General features: G+C 52.5%; 1 protein-coding gene across 2 annotated transcripts in view; it reads right to left on the bottom strand.

The window, feature by feature from the left end:
* Positions 1-167: 167 nt before the first annotated feature.
* IGSF3 (immunoglobulin superfamily member 3) overlaps positions 168-23,136 on the bottom strand; it is a 102,048-nt gene continuing 79,079 nt past the window's right edge. For both annotated transcript variants that reach the window (XM_072885676.1, XM_072885685.1), the window contains 4 exons: positions 12,281-12,691; positions 10,108-10,515; positions 3,949-4,380; positions 168-3,136 (listed from right to left, as the gene is read on the bottom strand). In XM_072885676.1, the coding sequence (XP_072741777.1) occupies positions 2,886-3,136; positions 3,949-4,380; positions 10,108-10,515; positions 12,281-12,691 (1,502 nt within the window). In that variant the 3' untranslated portion in view covers positions 168-2,885. The remainder of the gene's footprint in view (positions 3,137-3,948; positions 4,381-10,107; positions 10,516-12,280; positions 12,692-23,136) is intronic.

Here is a 23,136-nt window from a genome sequence, read left to right as displayed (position 1 = left end):
ACTGGGGCGGGAGGAGAATTGATGCATCAGGGAATAGGGGTGGCGGGAGAGGGAGAGGCTGCCTAAAAGGGGGAGCGGGCTTAGGAGTTCAGCACACCTTTATGCAGGGAGTGCACATAAAGGCATAATGAAAGCCCAAAACTGACAAAAACCAGCAGCAACAGGAATCACAATTTCAACACAGTTTACTACAGCTCTCAGGTGTGTTGTATAAAACATGTTTTAGTGCAACATAGTACAAAGTTTTTGTTGTTTTTCTTTTTTTTTTTAAAAAAAACCCAAACGTTTTTCCACATCATGCATGGATAGGGTATCTCTCTTTCTTCTCAGGTTTGTTACAGAAAGTTACAGCAGAGAGAGTGGTTTGAAAAGCTTTGTGTTAAAACTTGTTACAGGAAGAGTCTGCCTTATAAAAACAGAAGTTTGAGACTGGGCAACACACTGCCAGAGCAACGGAGAAATGTCACCGGCAAGGTACATTCAGGGACCACCGTGGGAGCCGCTCCCCAGGAAAGCCTGGGCTTGCTGCAGGAACTGCTGGGCTGGGAAGGGGCCCATTTTGGCCAGAGGGACAGGGCCACGGGACAGCCCTCCAGGAGAGCCTTGCTCTGGGACAGACAGGCTGGAGAGGAGGAGCGTGGCTCAGACACAGTACACTGCTCTCCCAGGAAAGAACGGCTCCTGCCGACTTAATTTTATCTTTTTTCCTTTAAAGCTGAAATGAGTTGCAGTTCCTGCCCGGGAGCAGTATGTACAGGAGATACTACATTTACAAAACAATATCCACTGGCTGCAGCTGCTACTGTTTGTGCCTCGGTTCTTCATTTCCATTCACTTCTCATCCCACTCCTCTCTTTGCAGACGCCTTATCCAGAAAGGGAAGACAAGTATGTGGGTGTGTGATACATATATATATATATATATATAGGAGTGTGATATTATGCATATGCTGGAGCCAGTAAGCAGTTACGTCTTGAGGAGGCAGACTTCGCAGAGGGATGAGTGAAATTTGGGTTTCCCAGCGGAAGAAGAAACCAATGCCGTTTGGTGGATGAGCAGAGGTGGCTGACTTCGAATGCCCTGGCACAGGGTGGTCTGCGGCCACATGGGTCCTCTCCCAGCTGGGAGAGAGGATGTGCGGTGCAGATCTCCCACCCGAGGCTTCGCCAACTCTGAAACATCAAGGCATCAAGGTCTAACCGACGAGTGCTACAGAGCATCTGCTGAGGTCCCCTTCTCTTCACAAAGGGCAGTCCAGCCCTCCTTGAAGAGGACGGCGGCTGTGGGTATGGCACCTCTCACACGAGGCGGGGCTTCAGCCACGCTGCAAAAAATAAATGGCCGGATTTGCCAGGAAGACATCAAGGAAGACAACAAAAGGCCATTTTTGGCAAACATTTTCTTCCGCCAGACGTAACGCTTTGGGCGTATGGGGGAGGAGGCGGTTTCCTCCACAGGACAGGGCAGGGGTACTTGGCATTACGGGGTACGGGAGCTCAGGTGTCCCACATGGAGACAGCCCTGGTTTGGTTCGCGAGAGCCATATCTTTCACAGAAAGAACAGCATTTCCTGCCACAGTGACTGCCTATGACAAGAGCAGGTGACTTTGCCAGGAGGGGGAGCTTACGGAGGAATGGTTTCTCCTCCTAAAGCCCCAGGAACAAAAAATGGCAGATGCACACACACATGCAGGGGAAGATTTCTCTTGGCCCAAGGGGACAGGGAAGCCCCCAGGGCGCCGATGCGGTGCAGGCTCCTTGCCTTGTCCAAGCTCACGTCAGGAAGTAGTGCAAGCTGTGGGGAAACTCGTGACACGTGGTGGTTAATTGCATGTCCCCGCTGCTTGGCGTGGCTGCAACTGGGCTCCTTGGCTGAACCATCCAGGGGCCGTGAACCCAACTCGTGGAGCTTCCCCTTTCCCCCTTTCTAGAGTCATTACTTTGGTCATGTTGAAGTCTTCAGAGACTGGATCCAGCCACCGGTCCCCAGGCGACTGGGGCACAGAGGGGACTCGCCTTGTCAGAGGTGGCAGCATGGACACCAGGGAGGAGCATGACTCTGGTCAGCTGGACCATACGAGGACCCCCTGCTACCAAAAAAGTCAGGGCTTTCAGCTGTCTTCCTTCCATCCCCCCCTTCAGTTCCTGGAGACAAACTAAATTGCTTTTGTCCTGACTGCAAGCGCACTGAATATTCAGTCTCTCCAAGACGGGGAATGCTCCCAAAAGGTGAATTGCCCCCTCCTGAGAGAACAGTAAGATGGAGGCAAGAAGATGCTGAGGCTACAGCCAGTCTTTGAGATGAACCTTCCGACAGCCCAGCTAACCCACTCCGGAGGTGGACCTGGCTTTGTCTGCTTTGGAAGAGGGAGGAGCTAGCTCGGCGCACCTTGGGAAAATACCTTCTTCACCATGGCACCAAGTCTGAGGAGGAAAACCACGGTCTGTTTTGGAAAGCATATACATTTACTTCCAAAGAGATTGTCCCAGGACCAAAAGCCCCCTCGGAACTCCTTGCTGTGTGGAGGGTGGGGGAAGCCTACAGTTCTTGGAGTGACCGAAAAAGAAATGACAACAAAAAAGTAACAGCCCAAAGGACAGCAACTGACAGGAGCAAAATTAATCCAAGGGGAACATCCACTATGTACAGCAAGCACAGGGACCCTCCGTCCATCGGGGTGATGGGGTGCGTTCCCACAGGCGCTGGAGAAAGCCTCGGACCTTCCTGTCCCCGCTGGCTGGGCGCTCCGCAGAGCTCAGCCGTTGTGCCGGAGCACAGACACTGAAACAAATGCAACAAGAACAACAAAAACCACTCTGTTCCTTAGTGTTCCTGGTGTGTCTGTTTTCTCTCTCTGCGCGTCCCCCCAGGCGCCTCTGCCTCTTTAGTCTATGGTTCCTGGGTGGATGCTGAGGACCGGCGGCTCTAGGCAAGTGGGAGAGTAGTTGAGGTGAGGCTCTTTGATCCACAGCAAGGGGACCCCGTTCTTGCCCTCCGAGTTCTTGCTGGAGTTTCGGCTCTTGAACCGCACCAGGAGGATGGTGATGATCAAGATGCCGAAGATGGGGAAGGGGTAGAAGAACACAAAGTAGAAGAGGGCATCGTTGGAGCAGATGACAGACTGCAGGGTGGAGCCTGGAAAGAGACACAGGACAGTCACATTTCACAGCTTCTCTGCAACGCATGGCCTACAAACTTCTTCAAAAAAATAAAAAACAGATGCTCATTAATCTGTGTCAATGCAGGAAGTGAGGCTCCGAGAAAAATCCAATATACCGAAACACCAAAAATCCAAAATACCAATATTGGTAAACAGAGCAGCAGAAAAAAGCTATTGCAGGGCATGTTTTGGCTTTATTCCCCACCAAGAGTTTCATGAGCGCTAGAGAGAGTCCTCCCTGGTGTGGATTTTCTGATATCTTATAAAGCAGGGAGCCTTGCAAAGCATCGTTTCCCTCAGCGGTGGTACAGAGAGGCAGCACCCAAGGGTATCTCCCTTAAGAGCCCACAAAGCTGTCATGACCTCAGCTATCTCTGGGGCCTCTAGACCATCAGATGGCTTCAAGAATTACTGGGAGAAGACCCTTGGGCCACAGCCTGTGCCCTTGTGCAGAGCTAAGCCAACTTCCAGGGTGTTTCCCAAAGGGAAAGGCTAAACCGCAGTGGGGGTCAATGTCCACCCCCCGCTGACCTGGGACACACCAGGCAGTAAGTGCTGTGGGATGGGCAGCCCCAGCATGGAGCTAAGCACAGCGCAGACGTGCAAGCCCAGCCAAGAGCTGGGCTACAAGCCACTGAACTGATTTGAAAAGCACCAGCACCACAGATTTGCCCCGGTGCAGGCAAGACCCAGTCCCACTCACTCCTTGGCCTTTTTATCCTGCTTGAACCAAAGACGCAGGGGATGCCAGGGCCATGGCCCCAGGAGGCTCATCGCCTCTTCTCACCTGCATCCTGCACGTGAACAGCGACCGTCCCCGACTCCTCCTCCGCCAGCCGGTACCACACACCGTTGGGGTCTGCCAGCCACTCCTCCACGCGGCACGAGTAGTTGCCTGTGTCGGCACCGCCGGCCTGCAGCACCGTCAGCCGGAAGAGCACAGCCGAGAGCCTCTGGAAGCGCAGGCGGCCCTCCCAGCGACCAGCCTCGGGGCTGAAGACGGCGTCGGGGCCCACACTCAGCACTGCCTCCCTCTCCTCCTCCTCCTCCTCATCCTCCTCCACACGGCCGCCTGACTCTTTGGCCCGCAGGTTATACCACGTCACTGCAAAGTGGGACTCCGGGCTGGAGCGGGACAGGATGCTGCAGTCCAGCGGAAAGGACTCCTTCTCCTGCACCGTGAGGTTGGCGGTGGCCGTGTCCACCTGCAAGGTGGGATCTGAGATGACAAAAGGGGAGAGGTGAGCGCTGAGCAAAATGCTATTGTCAAAGCCACCCTGCCCCAGTGCAAACTGACCGTCACGACTCCAGTGCTGGGCACGATCCAAACAAAACCCAAAGGCTTGATGCAGCCAAGTCCCACCAGTACCTCTGTGGTCAACCCTGCAGACGCAGCAACCGCTCACCTCACCTCACCTCACCACACACCACCTGCTGCGTGGTCAAACAAGAGCTGGCTGCGAGCGCCGTGCGACCCCCCTGCCCATGCAGACCCTCACACCAACTAACGGGCACGTGTGTGAGAGGAGGAAGCTGCTGCAGCTCATCCAGACGTGCTACAAGAACATGTCAGGAAATACTGAGGTTTGGTGCATGCGCTGACTACTCCCCAGCTACCGGTGCAAAGAGCATTGCACTCCATGCTTATTTTTTTACTTGAGAGTGCTCAAAGGACTTGAAAAGGAGATGAAGTTTTCCAGCAATTTGGGAAGTTATTTAGGTAAGAGGTTCCTCCATGGAGATGTCCTCGGCACAGACACAGCAAGGACACTTCCAAAAGTCTCCCTCTTGTTTTTTTTTTTCTCTAGTGCTTGCTGCAAGGCTAAAGAGATGTTTTTACCTGAGACACAGCGGCCAGAACCCCAGATGAGTTGATTAAAGGCTGACTTCAAGAGCAATTAACATTTGGTTTAGTCATTTTGCCAGGGAACACATTCTCCTGGGACTGCAATCAGTCCAGATCTAAGCTTTCAGTTAAAGATTAAAAGGCCCTTTCCAACGTGGGAGCTGAGCAGGAAGGGCAAGCCAATAGCTCACTGAAGAGAGAGGCGCTTTCTCCTCCAGCGAAGATAGCTGGGCAAGCCCTCCCTTGCACAGACCCTGGGTGTCCCTGCAGGAGGGGGCTGCTGTCCCCCAGCTCTTATCAGCTGCCGGGCTGCTGTTCCCAGTGGGGCTTCCCATTATAGCACCTGACTGACACTTTTTAAGTGGTCCCATAAGGAAAATCTTCATTAAGGCCAGAGCTCTTCAGGCCGTAGGCAACATGAGTGTTTTCAGTTCACGTCCTTCCCGGGAAGACCCCTGCGCAGACACAGGAATGAGGTAAGTCCTGAGATTTCGGGGACTACTGAGGTAAAAAGGAGGAAGGGAAAGAAATGGCTTGTCAAAACCAACACAAAGCCTCCCTGTCCTGGTTTCGGCTGGGATAGAGTTGATTTTCTTCCTAGTAGCTGGTACAGTGCTGTGTTTTGGACTTAGAATGAGAATAATGTTGATTGATAACACACTGACGGTTTAGTTGTTGCTGAGCAGTGCTTACACTAAGTCAAGGACTTTTCAGCTTCTCATACTGCCCTGCCAGCGAGTAGGCTGGAGGTGCACAAGAAGCTGGGAGGGGACACAAACAGGACAGCTGACCTCAACTGGCCAAAGGGCCAGCTGGCCAAAGGGCCATACCATACGACATCATGCTGAACAAAAAAACTGGGGGCAGTTGGCCAGGGGGCTGTGGCTGCTGCTCGGGAGCTGTCTGGGCATCGGTCAGCAGGTGGTGAGCAACTGCATTGTGCATCACTTGTTTTGTATATTCTTTTATCATTATTATTATTTTCCCTTCCTTTTCTGTCCTATTCAATTGTCTTTATCTCAGCCCATGAGTTTTACCTTTTATTCTGATTCTCTCCCCCATCCCACTGCGGGGGAGTGAGTGAATGGCTGTGTGGTGCTTAGCTGCCTGCTGGGTTAACCCACAACACTCCCCACCTCAGCAGGTTAAGCAGAAAGAGGAGAACTGCTGTCTGAAGGTGCTGAGAGGTTTTTTTTTCCCCCCTTTGCTCATGATTATAGTCCTGAAAGATGAGCATGGAGATTCTCACCAATGAGACATGAGTCACAAGCAAGTTTAGTCATTTTGTTAAGTGCTGGCTGCTACGAAAGAAAAACAAACAACAACAAAGCACTTTTAGAAAAGAAAAATCTTGAATTACTGCACCCAACTCCCTCTCTCCTTCCCACTCCACATCCTTCTGCAATTCAAAATGAGCCTCAAGGACTTCCCCTGCTGTTCATTCCTCCCTCCATCAGGGCTGGCAATTCTCAGCCTGGATGAAGAGCTGCACTTACAACCGTGTGGGCATGCAGGGCACAGGGATTGCCTGGGGAGGGGTCTCTGCTCAAGCCATCTTGGCCAGCAAGATTTCCCAAGCAAGGACCTGGTGGATAAGGGCTATGCTGTCCCCTGAGAGAGCTCCTCCTTCATAGTACAAATCTTCTCTGCCGGGAATGACCACTAAAACCTTCCCAGAATCTTACCCTTTTGCCAGCTCCGTTGCAGAGTTATGAGGCTGACACCTCGCTGGAACGGGCAGGCATAAATTACCACCGCAGCACTTGCAGAGTGGTTGCTTTACATGCTGGAAAGTAGCCAGCAAATGAAGACCATAACTGTTATTTGACCTACAGCCTTTAAGACAGACATTTAATCTTGAGTGATATGTCTCAAAAACTAGGGGATCTGTATTTTCCAAGGTAAACTGTCTTTGCAGCTTATCTGTTGTTAAAACAGATGAAACTTAGCAGAGTACCCTGGGAATCTGCTTGTGAGGGCTTATGAGTCCACGAGTGCTGGTCAGTCTTTAAGAACCACCTTTTAGAAGCTCAGGCAATTCCACCGTGTCATAAGTCAAGTAAGCGGGGCAGAAGAGCAGCTTGGCTGAACAGGGAAATCCTCGTGGAGCTCAAGAGGAAAAAGAAATTGTATGATCTCTGGAAGCAAGGTCAGGCTTTGCAGGAAGATTACAGAGCTGTGGTTTGTATATGGAGGGAGAAGACATGAAAGGCCAAAGCTCAGTTAGAGTTGAAACTGGCCAGTGTTGTGTCAGCTAACAAGAAGGGCTTTTTTAAGTATGTTAATACCAAGAGGAGGTCTAAAGAAAACACTGGACCGATACTTGTTGAAGATGGTCACCTAATAGGGATGAAGAAAAAGCGGAGGCATTCAATGCTTTTTTTTGCCTCAGTCTTTAATAATACTGATAGACCTTGGGCTGCCCTGTCCCCTGAGTCAGAGGACCACGAGTGTGGAAACAGTGACTTTCCATTTGTGGACACTGAAATTGTAATGGACCAGCTGTATCAGCTGAACGTTCACAAGTCCATGGGGCCTGATGGGATTCAGCCCAGAGTACTGAAGGAGCTAGCGGATGTTATGGCAGGACCCCTCTTGATCATCATCCAAAGGCCTTGGGACTCAGGGGAGGTCTCTGCTGACTGGGAGCTAGCCAATGTTATTACAAGTTACACGAAGGGCATGAGGGATGACCCAAGAAACTACAGACCTGTTAGTCTAACCTCAGTTCCTGGAAAAATTATGGACAAGATTATACTGGGTACTACTGAAAGGCTTTTAAAGAATAATGCAATCATCAGGCACAGTCAACATGCATTCACAAAGGGAAAGTCCTGTTCAACTTATTTAATATCCTTCTACAATAATGCCACCCGCCCAGTGGATGAAGGGAAGGCGGTGGATGTAGTTTTTCTGGATTTTAGTAAGGCTTTTGACACTGTTCCTCACAGCACCCTTCCAACTGTCCAACTGTGGGATGAGTGGGTTCATGGTGCGCTGGGTGAAGATCTGGCTGAAGGGCAGAGCTCAAAGGCTGCATCTGGCTGGTGACCAGTCACCAGCAGTGTTTCTCAGGGTTCAATTCCAGAGCCAGTTCTGTTCAATATATTTATCAAAGATCTGGATGCAGGAGTTGAATGCACCATTAGCAAGTTTGCTGATGATACCAAACTGGGAGGTGCTGTTGACTCTCTTGAGGGACAAGAGGCCTTGCAGAGGGATCTAGACAGATTGGAGCATTGGGCTTTAAATAATGGGATGAAATTTAACAACTCCAAATTGCCAGATTCTGCACCTGGGATGGAGTAACGCTGGGCACAAGTATAAATTGGGAGAGGAGTGGCAGGATATCAGTCTTGCAGAAAGAGATCTAGGGGTGCTGGTTGACAGCAGGCTCAATATGAGTCAGCAGTGTGCCCTGGCAGCCAAGAGGGCAAACCACATCCTGGGGTGCATCAAACACAGCATAACCAGCCAGTCAAAAGAGGTGATTATCCCACTGTATGCAGCGTTGGTGTGGCCTCACCTCGAGTCCTGTGTGCAGTTCTGGGCCCCACAATGTAAGAAGCATGTTCAGGTCCTTGAATGCGTCCAGGGGAGGGCAACAAAGCTGGTGAAGGGGCTGGAAGGAACGTCCTATGAGGAGCGGCTAAGGACTTGGAGTTTGTCTAGTTTGGAGAAAAGGAGGCTGAGGGGCGACCTCATTGCTCTCCACAGCTTCCTGAGAAGGGGACGTGGAGAGGGAGGTGCTGAGCTCTTCTCCCTGGTAGCCAGTGATAGGATGCGTGGGAATGGATCAAAGCTGCATTAGAGGAGGTTTAGACTGGACATTAGGAAGCATTTCTTTACCGAGAGGGTGGTCAAACACTGGAACAGGCTTCCTAGAGAGGTGGTCGATGCCCCAAGCCCTTCAGTGTTTAAGAGGCATTTGGACAATGCCCTCAATAACATGCTTCAGCTGTTGGTCAGCCTGAAGTGGTCAGGCAGTTGGACTAGATGATCATTGTAGGTCCCTTCCAATTGAAATTATTCTATTCTATTCTATTCACTTCACAGCCCTTCGAAACTGGAGTTTCCTCCCTGGTTTGAACTTCTGTAGCACGTTTCCCCATGAGATGCTGAAAAGAACAAGAAGCACCTGCGGCAATCCCTGATGCCTGCCTCCCTGTGTCTAGGCACAGCCAAAACGGTGGTGTTAGGCAGCAGGATCACCCTGAACCACTATCACCAGCAAGACGGTGGCCAGGAAGCCTGCAAGTACCCCCTTGTCCATACAGAGGCAGGCTCCTCATAGTCAACTCCTGCCCCACCAAGACGCCTGAGCCCTCGTCCCAGCTGACAGACGAACCCTTGGAGCTGCACACCCCGCACCTGCTTCCTCACCCGCAGAATGGGAAGCAGCAGCATGAGAAACTGCCTGGACACCAGCAAGGGTCTCGACCTCTGCTGCCCTCTTTTCATGCAAGGACCTTGCCCCTGGGGTGCACACCTGGGAAGCACAGATAGCTTCTCCCATCTCATTCAGGACAAGAGGAAATGGCCTCAAGTTGCGCCAGACTGGATATTAGGAATTTTTACTTCACTGAAAGGGTTGTCCAGCATTGGAACAGGCTGCCCAGGGAAGTGGTTGAGTCACCATCCCTGGAGGTATTTATAAGACGTTTGGATGAGGTGCTTAGGGCCATGGTGTAGTGGTGGTCTTGGCAGTGTTAGGTTTACAGTTGGACTCTACGATCTTAAAGGTCTTTTCCAACCTATACGATTCTGTGATTCTGTGATTCTCAATCAAAATGTGAATAAAATCGGAAGCCTATCCTATTGAATCTGCCAAAAGTGCTGTAAAAACCATAGATTTGCAGATGCAGTGGTGACAAAATCCCAAGCCCATCCAGCTGTGTTTGCAGGACTTGCTCTATGCTCCTCCCAGAAAAGCAAGGGTGGACCCAAGAAGACGTGCAAGAAAGCATCAGCACAGTCTGTAGCACAGCAGTCCTGCCCTCTGCCCAGACCCACTGTCGAGGACAGACAGATGCTGACTCATGTGTTCGGTCCAAGAGGGCAGAGTGCTGCTCAAAGCTGTTGGCATGAGATCCTCCTCACCTGGCTGCTTGACGGTGAGGGTGATGAGTCCGGAGAGGTCCTCTGCCCGCTTGTACCAGCGGTCGCTGGGGTCGAGAAGCCACTCCTCCACGCGGCAGTCGTAGGCCCCACTGTCCCGCACAGTGGCATTTTGGATGGAGAGGAGGTAGAGACCCGGGGACGGGCTCTCCAGGTGCAGCCGGTTCCGCAGGTCGCCCAGCGCCGCCAGGTCCCCGTAGCGCAGGGTGCTCTGCCGGCTCAGCCGGGCCACCGCCTCCTTCTCTGGGTGGCCCGGCCGCCAGACGTACCACTCCACTGAGAGCTGGGACGCGGGGCTGGTCCTGCTGCTGACAAGGCACTCCAGGGTCACCCACTGGTTCTCCAGCACCGTGATGTTCTTGTGGGTCTGGTTCACCTGCAGGCGGTTATCTACGGGAAAAGGCCATTAGAAATGCAAGGTGACCAAGGGCTGCAAGGGTCCTTTGTCTACCCACAAGCCCTTCCCACATGGCCACGATCCTGGGGTGTGATGGAAGAAATGAGGAAGGGGAGGAAAAAAAAAAAGATGGGGAAGAAAAAAAAAAAAGGAGCAAAAGAAAAGAGGACTTGTGTTTTTTAGGATCTTCTGAAAATCTCAGGCTAGCCACCAACAATGCCCCATTCAGCACAGGAAACTGGAAACCCACAATCTCCTAGTAGGACCTGCGGGGTCCTAAGTGCACAGACACCTTGTGAAGGGAGGTCACACCTCAATCTTTTCCCATCTTCCTCCTGGGGCAGGGCAGTAGCCCGGTCACACAGCGACCAGTAAGCCCTCCTGTTGCGGGAAAAGGGAAGAAGGCAAGGCGCAGAATGGACATCTGATTATAGGGAACCACCACTGCAAAATGAGAAGTGGCGTGAGGGCAGTCACACATGGTGTTTTGCTGCCTTGGGAATGTCCCTGGGTTTTGCTCCACAATTTCATTGATACATGGGGGGGGGGTGGCTGCAATCAGCTCTTTTATCTGAAATGACGTGTTGTACACTCCTAACTCCTTCACGACTTCCTTCCAGGGGCACAGTCTGGACTTCCCTGTTATGGCTGCTGCAGCAAGCGATGGGCACCGAACTTCCCAGAGAGAGGTGGGCAATGCAAAGGAGGGGACAGATCACAGCTCCCCGCTCCCTGACCGCCCCACAGCCATCTCAGGACTTTGCAGACAGAAACAAGGAGCTGGGACCGGCAGCGAGTGGCACGCTCTGGCCTGCTGTGCTCCCTGCGCAACCAGGCAAAGCTGTGCTGGGGACCATACTCAATATCCCTCTCGCACCCCCATCCACAGAGCTTGTGTCTAGCCAGCCAAATCTAGACAGAGAAAATGCATTAAGCATCCTAGTCCAGCCCTGCTGTCCAGGTGTGTCCCTCCCACCTGAGGGATTTTATCCTCCAGAAACAGGCAGCCGGAGCAAGTGGGGACAAGGCAGGCTTCCTTGTGAAGTACCGATGCTCTGCCTCAGCAGCACACAGAGGGTGCAGGCTGCTCTCAGAGACAGTGCTTGCCTCCCTACCTCCCCCCTTTGCACAAAATGAGGGCTCTGTCCCCAGCTTGTGGGGGCCATCTTTAGCTCCTCCATCAGCCCCCCCTTACCAGTGATGTCCGCTGCCACGGAAACAACCAGCAGAGCAGACTTCTCCTTTCCTGGCAGCCAGCTCCCCACCTCATTAAACTCATTACTTGCATCTCATGTGCACAGCGCAGAGGGAAAAGAGACAAGGCTCCCCGCGCCTGCCAGGATACAGGCACAGAGTAAAATTAAACTGTGTGCAAAACATAAAAATGCTTTCCCAGGCAGGCACACATCAGTTCTCTCAGTAGGTCGCTAGTCGACACTCTTGCTACGTGATGCTCTTGAAGATAAAGAAACCTAGCTGGATACAGAGGCCCTTTAGATTGTGGGGGATGGACAACCTTCACGTGGGGACACTGAAATGCAAGCCAACCCAGCCTAAATGGACGAGGGTCACATCAAAGGGGGAAAACGTCCCTCTTCGTGCAGGGACGTGCAGGCATAAGGATGCAAGGAGGGGGTGACAAGGCTGGAGCGGAAAGAAGAGCAGGAGATCCCTGTTGCCCCAGAAAAGCTCGTCAAGCTCACGAGCCGTGCACAAGAGCCGATGCCAAGAGGACCCCACCGGTGTGGCATGTGGTACCTGGCTGCTTGACAGTGACCTCTGTCCGCCCCGACACCTCCTCCGCCAGCTTGTACCAGGCGTGGTTGGGGCTGAGCAGCCACTCCTCCACGTGGCAGTAGTAGCTGCCGCTGTCTCGCACCTCCGCCCGCTGCACCGTCAGGCTGAAGAGCCCCCCTGACGCCGAGCGCTCGAACTGTAGCCGGCCCCGCAGTCCCTCCTCCTCTGCGTAGGTGCCGTACTCAAAGGCCGAGCTGTGGGTGGTCTTCAGGATGAGCTTGCCGTCGGCGTCAGAGGGCTTGTGGACGTACCACAGCACGGCGAAGTGCGAGTCGGGGCTGGTCTGGGATTTCACCGAGCAGTTGAGGGGGATGGGCCGGTTCTCCACCAGAGTGATGCTCCGCTTCGACTTGCTCACCTGCAGCTTGGTCACTGTGAGGGAGGAACAGAGAAGGATGAGGAGAGGTGGGTCATTAACATAGAAAAGAAACTCACCTGGTTTGGGGAGGACCAGAGAGTCCTCCCCCCGCTGCAGGCATGGCTGCTCTTGCCTGGGTCCTACTTGCACTGGACCTTTAAGACAAAGGTGTTGAGGTGTTCTCCTACCAAATCTTCTCTCTTCTTTCACCCCCTGCTCTACTCCTGGATCCTCTCCCACCATGTCCCTCAGCAAGAGGCTGCTTTTTCACAGTTTGTCCTTTCTCTTTCCTAATTCACCATGGTGTAAGGCACCAAACCTCGAAAGAAGACTACACCCAAACTCAGTGAGTTTTTTCATGGTGAAATCATACCACGTGCATGTCAGGGCAATGAACTGTTGACCAGTTCCAGAGAAAACCATTTCTAGGAAGGGTGAATTAAACGAGACTCTACTGCTGACACGTCAGCCACCTCAGTGACACGTAACCCACAGACACACAATAGCTAGGGGAGCAAATGCAGGCACAACTGGAAAAGAAGAGTGAGCACCAGACTGGAAAGGATCAGCAGGGAGCAAGCTCTGCTCCAGCAGCCAGGAGATCTGGCTCCAGGTCCACCACAGACTGCACAGCCCGGGACAAGCCACAGGCACGTCACCTCCCTTGGCTTCCCAAGCGCAACTGCACTTCCCACACGGGTAGCTCAGCAGTCACACAGCGTCGAGGATGACATGGCAGTGTCATTAGCCCTTGTCCCTTGGAGAGACACAGGAGACACAAGGAGAGACGCACCAGTTTCCGATTCCTCTCTCCCTGCAGGAGCAAGAGATAAAGCCTCCGCTGCATGTGCTCAGGCTGTGCCTGTCCTACAAGCCTTGACCCAGGGCATTCCCGTCTGCAGGGGAGGACACGAAGCGCCCTCCTGTGACACTTGTGCTTGGCGTGCCCTGGAGCCCTGCCGGCCGCAGGCCCGAGGAGAGGAGCAGCTCCCAGCCGGCCACAGCGCTCCTCCCAGCAGCTCTGCCACCACCGCCCCTCCTTCGTCTCTCCTGCACGACCACCACCTCCTCTCCAACGCGACGACGCAGGATGCCCAGATCTGACAGCTCAAAGGGATGAGCCCTTGGCTGAGCGTGCAGCACAACACATTACCCAGGACATCGGAGCACAGTCAGGAAAATGGCGGGGGGGGTGGGTGGTGTTCCCAGGGACGGGGGCAGCGTGCGAGGGGGTCCGGCAGGCAGCAGGTCCCCCCAGCACCCCTCCAAGCAGAGCCCCTTCCCGGTGCACCCTGCGACGGCAAGCACCGCTGCTCAGGCATGGCTTATACAGGGTGTCCCGACAACCGGTGGGTCTTCAACAGGCCGAGAGGCAGAAGGTGGGTACCCCAGTCCTGCTCCAGCCCAAGCCCTCCCGCTGCCTCACCTGGCAGCTCCCCTCTGAAAGGGGGCATGCTGCCTTGCTGCCGGGTGAGGGGATTCTGCTGACAACTGGTAAATCTCTTTACAAAACCTAGCGAGTGCCCTGGGCACGAGTGGCACCACAGAAGTGTGGTACCACAGGCACAGACAACTGGAGGCTGCCGGGGGAGCTGTGCCCATCCGCACCCTGGAAACCCGTCCCACACATCCTGTGTTTGCAGGGAAGCAAGGCTGTCTCCCCTCTCTCACTGAAGCATGGGCTCCTCTCTTTGCATCACACTTTGCTTCCAGCTTCCCCTGGGCCCCAGGGTCTCGGATGCCTGTCGGCACAAGTGATGAGTGACGGGGCGGAGGGAGAGGACGGGCACAGGCAAACAACACCAAATGGGAGGGAGGAACTCCCACCACAGCGACGCTTTCTGCTCTAACACAGCATCTGAGCTAGGCATCCTAGTAATGCATTAGACGTTCCCCTGGAGCCTGGATTGCCCGTGGCTTTAATCAGTATGCTAATAAAGACTCGATGGCTGTGTTATGGGTATGGCACACAGACAGTGGAGGGAGGGAAGGAGGGAAATAGTCCCTTGTTCTTCCTCCCCGCGGACTTCAACCTAATGGAGAGATTTAGCATCACCCTGTTGTATTTCTGCTGTAGCCCAGACACACTCCTTCCCCTTTGTTTCACTTCAGGACAGCAGCCTTAGCCACCCCACCCACACTCGTCCCACCTTTTTGGCTCACCATTGGTTAAGAAAGGTTATTTCAAGCATTAATCAATCTTCCGAGTCCCTGGGAGATGAACCAATAAAGGGGAAGGTGATTCTCAGCAGTTTCCTTTCTCCCCCAGCCCCCTTTCCAAACAGTTTATTTTTAATTGGTACTGGATTATTTTCTGCAACCGTTACTAAGGAAACCTCTGTTACTATAGCAACCGTGTATGTTAAGTCAGGAGCCCTATATCTATTAAAATGCAGTATATACACATGCTGCGTGTGGCGGGGTTGCTCAATATCAACACATACACACACGCAGCAAGCCAGGGTACGCACAGACCGGAGCTGCTGAGATGCAAGCATCCCTCCCAGTGCTCTTCCACATCGCAGCACATCCAGGAGACGAAAATGAGGACGACAGGAACGGAATATTTTTCAACCTGGTGTTTGGGGCAACCGACCTACACCTCGTACATGACAGATGTATGTCACTGAAGCAGTGAGGGCTTGTTCCCGGACCATAATCACGGCAATTCTCACTGCGTACAAACAGCATGGACCCCTGAGGTCATCCAAGGGCTTTTGGATAGCCTCTGTGCAGCTCTTCCTGCTTCCATTTGACACTTGGGAAGAAGATGTCTTCTTTTGTGGGGGTGAGGGTGATGGAGAAGAAATCTTATTAACTCCAACAGAAATGAGATCTTAAATTCCACGTGCACACCCCCAGCCCTCCAAGCCCTCCCTGGCAGCCATTGCAGCCAGTGTTCAGGAATTTGCCCACGCATGCACAGAGTCCCCCAAATCTTGATGAGACGATCACTTCTACTGCTGCTACCACTGGGAGCAGCAGGTCCTGGCAGGGAATTACAGGTCTTCCCTTTGCTAGACTGCACATGCTCGCACAGGTTCATAACACCATGTGCGAAGTTTCGTCTAGATTAGAGGTATCGGTGATATATAATGACACCCCTGCCAATGCACTCCTCATCTAACATGACTTATTTTCCTAACAGAGGCACACCACAGAAGGTGCAAGTGCAGGTTTTGTTTCCCTCCTACAGAATTAGAGAGGACATTCTCAGTCTTTTCCAATCTGTGAACACCAAATGCTTCCCCATCCAGGCACCAGCTCCTGCACAGTAAATGCGCACCTACCTCTTCTTCATTACCTTTTGCAGATCCTATAGAAATAATTCACGGCTTTTACAGACCACAGGCTGAAAACTGCTGAGTTGGAAACACTGTGGCACACAGGTTACCTTGGGGCAGCTTCACCTCCGGGCTGCAGGCTGGTTTGCTTGCTCACGCAGGGCAGAGATCCTCTGCTCACACTCTGCTTAAGACACGGGAAGCTTTGTGGGGCTGCTCACACTTCTGGTCTCCCACAGGGGGAGAGGAGGGGAGGACCATCAGCCACCATTCACAGATATGTAAACTAATCCAAAAAGCTCATCTTGCACTTAGGAACAACGATTTTAAAAAAAATTTAAAAATCCTGAAGTCAGGGGTCCAGGGTGATGGTGATGCTAATGGTACAATACAATGCCAGGGAGTCCATCTCTTTCCATCCTGGTGGTAAGTCTACTCCAGCGCAAAGCAGGTCTCACTATGCCCCGTGCAGCTTGCCAGGTCATGTTTAAAGATGCCTGCATGACAGAAATGATTGTAGCTGCTGGTGCATGAGTGAGATTGCAAGAAGACTGACACCTTAGGCGCTCAGCCAGCCAAACTTTGCCCTCCTGACATGGGGGAAACTCCCTTTCCTGGCTTGGGGATTTGCCTGGGCAGAGAGCCAGGAAAGGGCTTGGCCTTCAAATGCTGAGTTGATCCAGTCTGCCCCAGGGGCTGGGGTTTCAGTGTGTCAGGGCAGGGCTGCTCCAGCCCTCTGTCAAGCAGCGGAGGCAGTGGGAGCAGCGATGTGAACAGGCACGGTTGCACAGCATTTTCTTCTGCACTGTCAAGAGGCTGATGTTCTCTTAACAGCCTCCCTAACATCTGCTTAGTGAGGGAAACAGGTGCATGTGTCTAGGTGAAGTTATCGTGCATATCATCTGCAAACCATAATCCTGTTGCCACAATGTCTCCTGGCTCCCTGGAGGGTGCCAGTGAAGAGGATATCATACCTTGATGTACTGTAATTGGCCCTACATATGCTATTAAGGCTTTCGGTTTACGCTGGCAACAAGTCATGGTTACAACCCTCGTATTTTTTTTAAGCTAGCCTGGTCTCCCAGCCCCTGTGAAGCCATGCAACCTGTGTGAAGAACGTGCGCAGGCGCTGAACTCTGCAGTGGTGCTTGGGCAGGGGCCCTGCAGGCAGCACCGGGACAGAAGACATCAGCTCTCCGATGGCATGGAGACACACTCTCCCGCACCGCTGAGGGCATCCCACCACATCTGCTGGAGGAGCTCCGGGAGGTTCAACGTGTGATGACTCGCGCTGGAGCCTGGCCAGGACACGGGGGATGTTACATGCCTTTTAGGGTGGAGAGGCTGGCAAAGACGCTAGGTGTCCACAGCAAGCCCATACATTTACTAGACACCTCACTTCACAGACTGTCCTCCAGCATCACAGTCCCTTTGCACTAACTCCCAGGCTGAGGAAAATGTCCCCACGCATTTGCAGGGACACGCATTGTCTCAGGACACCTGCGGCAGCCTCCGGTCCTCAAAGCTTGCACCTCTGGGCTGGGGGGCCAGGTCAGACACACCTTACAACCACAGCAGGCTACGACATGGCTAGCTGCTCTCCAAGCTGATAGGTATGGTAGGGGTTTTCTACACGCCATCAAGCAGGCAATCAGTCTCCTCAAGCTGGGCATGTGGTAAGCAGAGTTATACAAATATTTGGGGGAAGGGAAAGCAGTCATCAGAGGAGGAGGATAGAGGCAGTGACATGATTTCACAGCTTTTCTGCTGACTTGCTGCAGTGGTGAAGCCACTTGGCTCCCTCCCCTCTGTTTCCTAATCATCAAGCAGGGGTTACAACACTTACCTTTACCAAAGCACTTTCCAATGTGTACCTGAAAATGCTGTGATAAGAAGATGCTCTGTCTCAGACTCCTTACATCATCTTCCCTTGTAGGCAGCAAGAAAATACAACAGCAGGAGTTCACTTCCCACCTGGGAGCCACTATTACCAAGTCCTGGGAATGGCGATGTTTAATTGCAGCTGAAGATACCCTCCCCCCAAAAAAGCCCCATACAAAACCCCAGCATGCTGCCCTGCAGCGAAGGAGGAGGGGGCTGCCGGCTGGGGAAGGAGCTAGCTCCGCAGGAGCCAGTGGCCATGGCACAGCAGGAGTGGGCAGGAGGACGGCCACCGCCAGCCCACAGAGTCCCCGGGAAGCCCTGTCACCATAGCAGGGAGGTGGTGTCCCACTTTGGAGGCTGCTGCCCTCTGGGGAGAGCTCCTCCAGAAGATGCTCTCGTCTGGAGAGAACTGATGAAGTGTTGCAAAAAGTTTTCCTGGGGAATGTCCTACTTTCAAAAGCTTCCATCGGGATTTCACTGTGCTGAGGTGTGTGTCGAGGGGGAGCAGAAATGAGGCCAACCCAACCTGAACCCAGACATGGTTTAATACCACACAAGGGGTTTAGCAGGCCGATCAGGAGAGACTCATTTCCAGGAGCATGGCCCCAAGGTGACTCTTCCTGCGAGGAACCCATCTCTCGCCGGCACCCTCAGTGTACAACACTGAAGGGCATCGGCCGGGCTTCTGGCACAAACTCAGCTGACCCCTCAGCCTGCTGTCACAACCCAGAGGTGCCTCCTCATTTCCCTTGCTAGGGCCCAAAAAGCACTTGGTGCCCAAATTCCTGCCTGGGGATGTTTGCCTGGGATTCAAGGGACCCATGTGCAGGTCACCACCCTGCCACAGGCTTAGACGTGCACTAACGCTCAGCGCCACTGCCAGCCCTTCTCCCTCCCACAAAGTAGGGCTGAAGAGCCTCCTCCACCTCCACACATGTTGCAAAGACACCCGCGTTAATGACCATGGGGAACTGGGGCAACGGGAGTCAAGCAAGTACATGCCAGCCTTCTGACTCAGTGTGGCGAGGGGTGGGTGACTCACGTTTACTAGGTTAGCTGAAAGCAAACCAATGTTCAAAAGAGAAAGATATGCGAGCCCTTTCAGAGAAGAGGCATCAGAGGAAAGGCATTCGCAGAAGGGAAGAAGATGAGATGCTCCTAGGAGGACCTTGCTCATTAGGCTTAACTGTGGCATAGAAATCACAGCAAAGACAAGACAAAGACTTCCAGTGCTGGGGCAGCCTCCCCAGAGATGGCAGGAACATGGCAGCACAGCTCCCGACTCCTGTTATTCTCTTTTAACAGAACACAATTCCTCCTGAAACTGGATTAGCAAGGCTGCAAATTGCATTAGCCAACATGGGAGGCTGCTGGTGCAACAGGAGCAGGAGAAAGGGAAATAGCATTAGACTTTGCCTGCCATTATTACTGCCATTATTAACTTGTCACTTTACTGTAGTGTTCCTATAACAATGAATTATTGCCTGCAAACAGGCTGACATGATTGAATTACTGGGAGAGCAGCTCCATGGGAAGGAGAGACAATGTTAACCCTTTCCTGAGGAAGGCTCAGCTGCTGCCCCCTCCCAAGCCAGCAGACAAAAGAGCTGAGGCTTTGACTTTGAACACCAACCTGCCATCCTGACCTTCAGCAGTGCTGGTTTCAGAGCAATGCCAAAAGTTTCTACGGTCTCCAAACCACTCCGGTCCTGGTTGCAGGTGGGCTACTCTGGGCTGGACATGCAAACAAAAGCAGAATATAGGTCCCCAGGCAGGAATTTGGGCGATAAAGAGATGCAGCTGGAGCTCTCCTATCTTTGCAGGTCTTCCTGCAGCCTCTCTAGCCTACTACTTTCGTAAGGCTAAATCCTCTCTTTTGCATGCTGCTCCTTTCTCCTATAGAGAAGATCGGTCTCTGGACAAGCGACCAAACCGACTGACTGCTAGTCTGGATGGATGTGGGTCACCTTTCTTCCCCCTCCCCCCTCTCAGGACAGAACCGTCTGCTTCCAATCAGACAGCCTGTTAATCCCACTCCGCTCTGCCCTGCCAGACTCCCCTGGAGAGACAGTGCGATGGCCCTTCCACAGAGGGCTGTGCCAGGGCAGAGCGGCTGTGTGGAGCGGGAAGGAGCGGGCATGCCTTCACCCACCCAGGCCATGCCCCGTGGCATCATGCTGGGTGCCACCCAAATGCTACCCCCACTCTCCCGGGGTTCGAGAGGCTTAAGCCTGCCTGCCTTTGGTCTATTCCTCCCTACACGTACTGCTCATGTTTTGCTAAAAATCAGCTACGTGACACTTCTCTCCCAAACAGTTCCTTATATGAATGCCGCAAATAATGCCTCCTGCAGCATGGACTGGTGGGTGCCCCCAGCCCCAGGAGCAAGCCTAGGAGCTGGCTGTGACCCACCTCCTCTCAGGGACAGAAAGAGGCCGGGAATAAACCACCAAGTGACCTGCATTTCCATACGTTCAGCAAGTTGCTGCAGAGTCCATAGCCCAGCAGGCGCAGATGTTCCCCAGCCTCACAGCCTGCTGCTGCAGCAAGACGAGCTAGGTACTTAAGTAGCTATGCACATCCACGGTCACCATCACCCATTCCAACAGCCCCAGCCCAAAATTGAGTCCCAAGAACAGGCAGGTGCCCCAAAGCACACTGTACTACTGTAACCTGGGGAAGTGCGGCTTGATGCACTCAAAATGCTGCCAGTGGGTGCTGGGGCAAAGCAGAATGGGCATCTCCCCCTGTGCCCTGTGGTGGACCTGCTTGCATCAGATGCTCTGCTGTACCCACACCAGCTTCAGCCCTACAGAAGGTGAGCACCGCATCAGCCAAACCTACTGTCAACTGGCCCAATGGCTCCCTCTTCCCAAAAGCAGCACAGTCAGACTGCTGACCTACCAAGCACACAGGTAGTGGGTCAAGTCCATCACTGCACACCTCATGCTGTGGCGTGAAGACTGCAGGGGGTGACAAGGACATCTGCTCAGCTAGGGGACAGCCTGGGATTACCAGCCATGCCACACCAGAGTCTGCGGAGCAGCTAACAAACTAGCAGGTAACCAAGCGGGGCCTCGGGGAAGCATGCATATGTGACCCAGAAAGTATCTTTAAAGCCCAGAAGCCATACATCTGTGAGCATATACGGAAAAGGCTGAGTGTGTAGCTGCAGGGATGGAGAAAGCCGGGAAGCCCACAGCCTCCAAGGTCTGGCCATGGATAAGCCAGAGACCACTGGCTGGGACATGCCGCTGGCCTGGGAAAAGCAAGAGCTTCCCCAAGAAACAGAAACCATGTGTCTCTGAAGGACAGTAAGAAACAAATACACCCCAAAGCAAAATGTCCCACAAACCTAAACCCAGAAACCTTCTTGCCAAACCCTGAAATGAATGTAAAAGTTCTGCAGGAGAGAGGAGGGGAGGGAGGAATAAAAGATTCCCAGCATGAGTTGTGTCTGCTGTCAGAAAACAATATACGGCTCACCAATCACTTGTAAATTAAAATATGGAGATAGGATCACTGGAAGATAAATTCAGTACCAAGCTACAGCGACTGAGGATAAAGAAGGAAAAAAATAACATACTGAGATATTTAATCAACCCCTCATCAGAAAGATTTCAATCAAAGGAGCGCTCCGTCAATTAGGAAAAAAAAGTAATTAAATGTACCCAAAGAGCAAGTTATAACACATACAGCAGCACCACACACAAACTCCCATGCCATTCTGGAGGCTGGCCATTAATGGCTGAATTTCCTAACAGGGTGTCAGAAAAATACTTGAAAAGTTTGTGTAGGTGCAAGCTAAGAGTACAACTGCACCCTGTAGCGCATGGCTGACTTCTGCACGCACTGTATTTGACTTGAGCATTTTCAGTGGCTACCGCTGAAAACCTGGCTGCTATGCAGAGATGCAGAGAGAGATGAGATGCTGAGGGTGGTATGAAATGCCATTTTCTTGCCATCCAGAGAGTAAGCTCTCCGGACAGACCTCAGGCAGTATCACGAGGTCTTTGGGATGCTGCCCGTATGAGCGCTGCCAGTCCCAGGTTGTCAGTGCTGCCCTCCGTGCAAAGATAAAGTCCCCTGAGAAGGACCAAACTGAATCCATCCAACAGCTAGCTTGCTCCACTCACCTTTAACTATTCCTTTCCACCGGGTTAATCTCTGCAGGTTTAGTAAACTGAGCTGGCGCACAGTGGGAGCGATGCTGGCACAAGGAATGGGACAGGACCATGCAGCCAGCAGCACACGTCAGGGATGAGGATCACCTCCTTCTGTGCAACCAAGTGCTAGATCAGCTCCACTTGCACCCTAAATGCTCATGATACTGCTGCCTCCATAAATTAACCGGCGAATCTGTCTACTCTGTGGAAGAACGACCAAGCAAAATGAGCCATCTGTCGTTTCTCAATAAATTGTCTTCTTGAACTTCTTAAGGACAGAGGAAGTATTACAGCAGGATGGGCTACAGATCCATCATTATCTGGACTCCCTGCTTCTCTATTATGTGGGACAGGGAAGGTGTAGGAATTTTCTTTAGCAGCATCCCAAATTCCTATTTAATGGCCCTGGGAGCCAACTTTTATGTATACATGTTAAAATAAAAGACCCTGAGCCATAGGTTCAGCGTGTCCGGAGCCTGCCGTTTTGCCGTAAGGAAGCAGATCGCAGGTTCAGTGAACCCAGGAATTTAGTCTCCAACCAATGTCAGAACAGGCAGAACCCCCAAAATAATCAGGCCCTTATGAACCAAGGTTCTGGAAAAGCATTCAGATAAAAATTGTCCTTGTTCATTCTGCTGACACAGAAGTATTAATCTCACAAGGTAAAATCACCATGGGAAGAAATGGCTGGGTTTATTTTACTGAAGTTGCTTCCTTTACACAGGCATTGCTGCACCACCTGGCTATGCAGGTCACTGTCACGTTGAAGAGCAAAGCCATTGTGTCCAGCCAGCTGTGTCCCACCAGTGAAGACACCCCCAGACCATCAGTTGAACCAACACTCATGAAGGCAAGAGGCAGAGGATTTACAGCAATTGGGGCTGGGCCATCTCTCTGCCTGGCTGTTCAGCACTGTTCTTCTCAAACCAGGACACAGCCTGCATGTGCAAAGGACTGATGAGGAACATGTAGTTTCTCATCCCAGGAGAAGCATCCCACGTGATACAGAAGCTAGAAAAATGGTACAGGTCCCATGCACAAGGATGGACAGCCAGAGCTGCTGCTCGGGCATGCTGGGAGGGACACCTGGGCTGCGTACCACTCTGACTGGAGGGCTGAAAGTGC

Source organism: Ciconia boyciana, chromosome 1 (genome assembly GCF_034638445.1).
Source record: "Ciconia boyciana chromosome 1, ASM3463844v1, whole genome shotgun sequence".
Taxonomy (NCBI): domain Eukaryota; kingdom Metazoa; phylum Chordata; class Aves; order Ciconiiformes; family Ciconiidae; genus Ciconia; species Ciconia boyciana.
This window is presented reverse-complemented; position numbering and strand designations above follow the sequence as displayed.